The sequence below is a fragment of the Mus caroli genome, chromosome 13, assembly GCF_900094665.2.
Source record: "Mus caroli chromosome 13, CAROLI_EIJ_v1.1, whole genome shotgun sequence".
NCBI lineage: Eukaryota > Metazoa > Chordata > Mammalia > Rodentia > Muridae > Mus > Mus caroli.
Window position 1 is genome coordinate 28,476,250 of NC_034582.1, and position 8,298 is coordinate 28,484,547.

The following is an 8,298-nucleotide window of genomic DNA, read 5'->3' on the forward strand; positions in this document are numbered from 1 at the left end:
GGTAAGGAAGCCAAACCTTGCCTCCAGCAAGATGATCAAGAAAGCCATGAGCTAAAGGTCCTGCAGCTGCTGCCACTTCCTGCTGGGTCAGGGGTTAGAGGAGAGTGGTGTGAGGAGATTCTTGTGGAAAATGGAGCTGAGAGAATGAGCACCCTGGAGAAGCCAAAAAGCACCACAGCAAGCTTCAGGGAGGAAGAGATTAGAGAAAAGCCATGAGCCACAAGGAGAACACGTGGGAAAGAAAGCTTTCTAGATTGAGTATACCACAGGCTTTAAAATTGAATGAACTCTCAAGGTTAGCAAAATGGGTGACTCATCCTGTAGACAGGGTGAGCCTCTCCTGTGTCTGAGAAGTCTTCCTAATGTTCTTTCCTGTTTCCCACCAAGGCTTCCTATGTTGAAGTTCTGCTTATGCGTTTGGCCTCATATAGTTTCATTCTTTGTCGTTTTAAAAGCTTGTCCTTAAAATAACTAAACAAAGAAATACTGAATCTCTATTAACTACAAAGGAGAATGAGGGCTTCTCAGCAACTTTGTAAGATGTAGCACCTGAGAGCCACCAAAGCCACACATGTAGCTACTGCTGAGCCACTGAAGCCATGCTCTTCTTGAGAGCCCTGCATGCTTAGGTGTGTCTCATTCTCTCATTTCCCACTTTTCTTCCCTTTATGTATTACTTTTTAAAAATATATTTGTGTTTGCTTCTCAATAAATCCAACTCCATCTCATACTGTCTCTTCATGAAACTCCTTTCTCTGGCAAAGTCAAGAATGGTGGTTTCACTTGAGTTGAGGGTTTTTTTTTTTTTTTTAAACATATTCCAATGCCCACAGATGACATCGTGTGGCAGGCCTGTTGCCTGTGCCCCGGTTACTGCCACCTTGAACACTTAAGGCTGAGCCTCAGAAACATCTGTTTAGTAAAAGACCACACACATGATCACATACTCTGTTTAAACAAAGTGCTCATGACTGGTTAAAAAAGCCAGAAAATGGGTTAGTGTTTGCCAGGAGAGGAGGCTGGGTGTGTGGAAATGGATTTAGACACGGGGTACCCTCCACATCTACCACTGGCCACCCCACAGGCCGAGTTTTATTAAAATCCCTGACATTCTCCCTTGACGCACAGCGAAAACTCCTGCTACTTTCACTTTCTCTAAGGACCCAGTTTTTCCCCAACCCCCACTCATCCTCTTCCTGCTGTGGTCGCCAGAGCCAGAGGCAGCCTGTCTCCCCGCCCCTGAGCAGGGGCACAAAACCAGAAGTCCCTGCCTTGTACTGTGTGAATATAGATAGGACGAGCAGAGTTCCGCAGGCAGCTCTGAAAGTCTACTGGGAGCACCAAGGCTGCTAACGCTGGATTGAGAAGCTGCAACTGTGGTAGGTGCGGGCATCTGGCTCGGGGTGGCGCTGTGGGACCCAAAGAGGTCATGTTTACAAGGCATAGGCTGAGTCCAGGAGGGAAAACAAGACTGCTTAGTTAGGGAAAGAGACAGCTGGGAGGTTTTTAAATGGTGACTCCTCTAGGATCTCCAGCTGGCCAATGGCAGAGATGCAGATCTTAGGACTGGTTTTTAAGCTGTGTTGGCTCCTCCTGAGCCAGGCCTGGGGACTGCAGGATATTGGCAGCCTCTCCACTGGCATCTTTTTATGCTTTCTCTCAGTCCCTACCACCTAGGCAATTTGAAAGCCTCTGCCTTCTCCCTGTGGATCTTGCAAAGTAATCCCTCCCTTACTTCCGGACTTTTTAAACATCTGGGGTCTCTAGTACAAATTTTAGCACTGCTCATTCTCATTTATAAAATAATTCACTCCATGCTGACAGTGATCATATCTTTGATAACTTTATCTGAGTAATCAAATACCCCCTTTATTTGAGTATGCTTACTATTAGAGTGCCAGACATCTCCCTTACCCTCAGAGAGCTCCAGAATATGGAGGAGAAAGGACAGCAATCAGTAAGAGAAAGGTGACACTTAAGAGTAATGAGCAGACCTGGGGTGGGGCTCATTACTGAGGCTGTCCTGTTCCAATGAAGTTGGGAAGGGGGAGGAGTTTGAACTCAGTGACAGGGATGGGGTAGGGAACATTCTAGGTGAAATAAACTGTACTTCAAGGACTCAGAAGCGACTTTAAAGTGACATAAGGGCAGGAATGCAGGAGGAGGGGGCAAGCTGGGTTAGATGAGAGGACTAGCCAGAGAGTAAGTCATTGAAATAAAGCAGTCCCACCTTTCCTCCAGAGCCCTGGAACTCATAAGGGGAGGAGCCAGAGGATCGTAGTACACTCTCAGGTTGCTGTGTCCCTCTGTCTGAGGAATGGGAAGATGTATGGTTTGAGTGTTCTGACGCTCCCTAGGCTATGTGATCTGCATGTTAACTCAGTAGGCAGCACTCTGAACATATGTCCAGGGTTCAAAGGTGGACCCCAGAACAGTGAGAGCACAGCCATGGGATGCACAGGGACTCAGAACAGGGTTAAAGTGTCAGGAGCAGTCACTTAGTCTGGGCCAAGCTGTCCATCCATTTGGAAGATGAGTCATAATCCGTAGAAAAGCAGCCAGGGTGCCTGCAGCTGATGCAAGGTCCTCTGAGCAGCTACTGCAGGGGAATGCTCCCCAGTACACAACACAGTAATAAGGCTAGCTTGTCTTTGGGTCTCATTTAGCATCTCAGTGTCTTTTCTGTAGCATCTCGAAAATGGGGAGGATACTGTCTAATTCTTCATGGGTAACACAGGATTCTTCACAGGCAGCGTCCAGGATACAGAGTCACTGAGTCAGGCAAGAGGACCCAGTATTCCTGGTTGTTTTCTTCTTCCTTTCCTCTTCTTCCTTCTCTTCCTTCTTCAGACTCCATTGTCTTCAGAAGAGAGGAGTTGGTCTGTATGGAGGAGGCTGAATATCACCTCTCTCTGCTGTGTTTTGTGTTTGTGTTCCTGATGATCTTTCATTCTCCCTGTACAGATGAGAAGAAGCTAGTTTGGTCTGCTGCAATGACCACACTTAGCTAATAACCTTAAAATTGGAAGGACTGTAATCTAGAATGAATTTTTGAAATTTAATTTAAAGTACCTATGACCTTTGAAATGACAACCAGAAATAGAGTCCCAGATTTCCCTGCCTCAGAACAATGAACCTTCAGCTCTATGTTGATTTTTATATCTTCTTTCCCTCCAGACTCTGTATCATGAGTACTCTGTCTGAAGGAAATGGCACCTTTGCCATCCATCTTTTGAAGATGCTATGTCAAAGCAACCCTTCCAAAAATGTATGTTATTCTCCTGTGAGCATCTCCTCTGCTCTAGCCATGGTCCTCTTGGGTGCAAAGGGACAGACAGCAGTCCAGATATCTCAGGTATGTTCTCTGTCATAACCACACCTGTGTCACATGCATAAGAACTGCTGAGAAGGGACAGTAGGAATGTGCATACACTCTTTCATGGGGCAGGGGCTAAAGAGGAAGGACAGAGTCTCCTCCAATAAGACTTCTTTAAGGGCAATGAGATTTCCTGAGTCATAACTTGGGGTAACTCTCAGTACATTTTCTAGAATTTAATTAACAGTGATGCATGAATAATTTCATACTTTACTTGGTGTTGCAGGCCTTTAATTACAGCTACTAAGGAGACTGAGATATGAAGATACCAAGTCCGAGACTAACCTGGGCAAATTAGTTCTAGGAAAATAAAGACTTAAAAAAAAAAAAGATGGAGGGAAGGTCTTAGGGTTATAACTTAGGTACAGTCCTGCAATTTGAGAAAATAAAAAGATGTTGAAATTATTTGAAAGAGAGTTTGCTGGGATCTATCTTAATTTTTAGAGCAACAGGCTTTGTAATTATTTGTTTGCAAGGAAAGAGAATTCTTTTTCTTAATTTTGTCTAATATGCCTTGCTTCAGATAAAATACTGAAGGGGGCAAATGTGTGGAACTAGTCCATGTCCTAATTGGGCATTGGGTTCATTACTTTTTAACAAGCATCCTGAGAGCATTCCAGATTAAGAATGGGTTTCTGACCTCACAGGGTTCCTGAACAGGCAGGAGCCATTTGTCTGAGAAAAAAGCAAGCAAGCAAACAAACAAAAACAGAAACAAAAAATTGTCAGCATTCAGCTTCACAGTGGGAAGTCATTACTGTGGCCCTGTGGTCTGCCAGGACTTCCTTTCTCAAAATCCTTTCAAGTATAAGTGCTCATTCTCTCGTCATTTCCAAACATAGTCCACGAGGACATGGATGTGTAGAGAGGCTTCTTCCTAATTAGTCCTCATGGTCTTTTCTAGGTTTAGGTTCACTAATAAACTCATATACAGATCTTATGTATGTATATAACATGTATGCTCATGTATAGCATGTATGTGTGTGTGTATGTATGTGTATGTGTGTGTGTGTGTGTGTGTGTGTGTGTGTGTACATGCCCTTGTATACCTCTTGTTGGGGGTGGGAGGAGTCAGTTCTGGGTGTCTTACTCTCTCTCATCAGGCTCCTCCCAGTGCTGGAATGACCTCCATCTACCACTGGGCCCATCTTCTATGCTTATTGAGACTCCAACTCAGATCCTCATGTACTTTACTTTCTGAGTCATCCCATAACCTTGACAATTCCTTTTGAAACAAATTGTTTTATTACTGAACTCAGAATGTTTCATCTTTTCCTTCCCAGGCACTTGGTTTGAATAAAGAGGAAGACATCCATCAGGGTTTCCAGTTGCTTCTCAGGAAGCTGAACAAGCTAGACAGAAAGTACTCTCTTAGAGTGGCCAACAGGCTCTTTGCAGACAAAACTTGTGAAGTCCTCCAAGTAAGTTGTATTAGTAGAATAATAGCAATTGAACTCAAAGTAGTTGTTGTTGTAGATCCTATGAGAAGGACCCTAGAGAATATGAGAAAATTACAGATCTAGTTCTACTCAGTGTGAGGCTACATATCTATAATACCTTTATTTAGATGGCCAAGAGGGTCACATGTTCTAGGCCAGCTTAGGCTACATAATGAGACTCACCTAAATGTCCTCCCAAAATATCACAATTCTGTAATGATATTTTGAAATATTTTTAAATTGACTACTTGTAATTTTTATTTACTCATATCTCAGTAGCAAAGTTTCAGTACTTAAAGATGTTGTGTTTTTTTAAATTAAGATTTATTTATTTTATTTATATAAATACACTGTGGATGTCTTCAGACACACCAGAAGAGGGCATTAGAACCCATTACAGATGGTTGTGAGCTACCATGTGGTTGCTGGGAATTGAACTCAGGACCTCTGGAAGAGCAGTCAGTGCTCTTACCCGCTGAGCGTGATATCCACACTCAGTTTAATTTAGTTTTTTTGTTTTTAATGCCATAGTATTCAGTAGGTTGCAAAGCTTGCTGAAATGTCATTTTGAAATGTTACCTTACTGAATATTTTCTCTCCAAAGACCTTTAAGGAGTCCTCTCTTCACTTCTATGACTCAGAGATGGAGCAGCTCTCCTTTGCTGAAGAAGCAGAGGCGTCCAGGCAACACATAAACACATGGGTCTCCAAACAAACTGAAGGTCAGAATTTCAAGTTACTTCACACACCACATTCTTGTCCTTTCCATCCACCCTCTCTCTTCTTCCTTCTCTGCCTTTCTCTTTGTTCCCTTCTCCCCACCACAGACTGATCTCACAGCCATTTCAGAGTCACAGCCATTCAGACTATCTAGACCACCTGGTATAATTTAGAGCTCAGGGAATTCATGGAGGTTCTACTCAGACACTTAGATTTGAAACACAGAGTTGTTTGTATATCTACCTAGCACAGGCGAGGGCTGATGCAAATGATTTCCAGTCTAACAGTTTACATTAAAAGACATGAGTGGTTTGCAGCACTCACAGGTCATGTGACTCTGCCATCTCTGAGAAGGAGATTCATGGATACACCCCCCCACCCCCATAATCCTGCTCTAGGGCTGCTTCTCTCACAGTCTGTGTTGTCTTAGCTGTCACCACGTTGACCTCTGAAGGAGACTACTGTTTCTGTTTCCACAGTTCCTGCTTTGGATTGGTTACTTACATTTGTCAGAATTAGACTTGATTTCCATTGAAGACCCTGCCAGCTGCTCAGTTATACATTAACCTGAACGAGCTTTCCATTTGGGGTTGAACCTTATTTGTTTTTATTTCAGAGATGACAGGTTCCAGCATTAGTCTTTGAGATCATTGTCTGATATTTGAACCATTCAGATCCCTCTCTATCACTAGGTACATTCTTACTTCTGCTAACAGACAGAGTAAAGAATAAGAATCTTTTCTTAGACTCATCAATTATTTGCACATTTCTTGTTAGAGTTTTGCCTCTTGTGTGATCTTGATATTGTAAATTAGCAAGGATTGCCTTGATCAGGGAAAAACTACCCATTAATAGAGAAGAAGGGAATTTGTCCTTTTATCCACATTTTCTCTTATAGGAATGAACAGCACTCCAAAGTGTGGAATAGTCATGCCTCCTCCACTAGTTTCTTTCTGATTTTGAGTTTCTGACATGTTGTGGTATGTCAGACCTGAGAATGACCATGGAGCGCTAGATGAGACTGTGTATTTAACATTAGTATATTAGTAAGGGTTCACTGGAGGAACAGAATGGTGGGGATATAGGAGGGATTCAATAGATTTGCATACACAATACAGGCTGAATGGATAGTGACCACCTGCATATGGAGAGACTGAGTATCTGGTAGCTGCTGGATCTAGGAGAATGGAGACCTTAGCAGGCCAAGTCTGGCATGGAAGGCCTAGAGGATTCTGCAGAGCCACTAGTCTGTGTCCTCATGATGGCCAAATCAATTGTCAGCTAAAAATGGCAGGCACAGTGCACTCACCAGCAAGGACTGAAGGCAGGCAGACAAAAGCAGGCTGTTTCTGTCTCAGACCTTTATATCTGGCAGCACAGCATTGTGCTGCCCACCGGAGGGAGTGACCTGTCTATTACTTACTCTTTCTGGGAAACGTCCCCACAGACCAGAGACATGTCCTCTGTTTGAATCCAGAACCAATAATTAAGATGCTAACCAACAGTAGCCACCCCAGGGGTAACCATGGTTCCCTCTCACATTTTCTGCTTGGTTTGTTCATCGTCCTGAAATCTCTTTTTCTGCTTTGCCCGAACCTGCTTTCCTTGAGGGACCTACAAGACTTCCACCATCCTCACCTGATGATGTTCCTCCAGTGTGCATGACCTCGAGTCAAACGTGGGCATTAGCGCTTTCTTTTGAATAATTTTTAATAGGCCTATCCAAATTCCACAAATACGAAAACATGATGCTTAGATGTCTTATCAGCTAATGTCTCATACACATATGAAAGGGACCTGAGTGAAGTCTCTGCTTTCTCAATAGGTAAAATTCCAGAGTTGTTGTCAGGTGGCTCCGTTGATTCAGAGACCAGGCTGGTTCTCATCAATGCCTTATATTTCAAAGGAAAGTGGCATCAACCATTTAACAAAGAGTACACTATGGACATGCCCTTTAAAATAAACAAGGTAAGAAACAGCACCCAGAATTCAAAGGACAATTCCCTTATATTTCAAAGGAAAGTGGCCGCCACAGTTTCTCAAAGAATGTACAATGGAAATATCTTTTAAAGTAGATGACATAAGGAACAACATCTAAACATACATGCCAGTGTAGTGAAGAGATTGTATGGAAAGTTTTGATCATGATTTTGTAGCTCTGGGCTCAGTGGTAGAGACTGCATATCCTGTGTGGGGTGCTGGCCTTGACTTTCAGACCAGAAAGAATGAAATCAGGAACACACAAAAACCATTTGAGACTTATATTTCTTAATGGAAGCTTAAACTCCATAGAAGAATGATAGATATAAGGAATATATATCTATATATTTCTGTCTGTGTGATTTTACCGTCTATCAGTGGCTCATGCTACTTTTGATCATTTCTTATAAAATTATACCTCTGTTTCTACCTCATTCTAGAAACTACATTTTCCTTTGAGTTCAAGAACTCAAAAACATAGGTGTTAATGTAGTATAAAACCTGTATGGAGCATGAGGCAGAGTAGAAAGGAATATATAAACATTTATATAATAAATAATGTCTTAATTAAAATAAGCATTTTAAATTACTGGTCCATTTATCATTATTAAGTAGTATTTATAGCTTTCTTTTTTGTTTTTTCATGTCAATCTGTATTTTTTTTAAATTTTTAATATTTTTATTATATATTTTCCTCAATTACATTTCCAATGCTATCCCAAAAGTCCCCCATAGCGCCCCCCACTTCCCTACCCACCCATTCCCATTCTTTTGGCCCTGGCA

At 42.3% G+C, this 8,298-nt stretch overlaps 1 protein-coding gene across 1 annotated transcript in view; it reads left to right on the forward strand.

Annotated features, from left to right (window-relative positions):
- Window positions 1-1,091: 1,091 nt before the first annotated feature.
- LOC110308240 (serpin B9-like) overlaps window positions 1,092-8,298 on the forward strand; it is a 14,549-nt gene continuing 7,342 nt past the window's right edge. Inside the window, exons 1-5 of the mRNA XM_021180666.2 lie at window positions 1,092-1,379; window positions 3,178-3,355; window positions 4,660-4,797; window positions 5,420-5,537; window positions 7,361-7,503. Of these exons, the coding sequence (XP_021036325.1) occupies window positions 3,188-3,355; window positions 4,660-4,797; window positions 5,420-5,537; window positions 7,361-7,503 (567 nt within the window). The 5' untranslated portion in view covers window positions 1,092-1,379; window positions 3,178-3,187. The remainder of the gene's footprint in view (window positions 1,380-3,177; window positions 3,356-4,659; window positions 4,798-5,419; window positions 5,538-7,360; window positions 7,504-8,298) is intronic.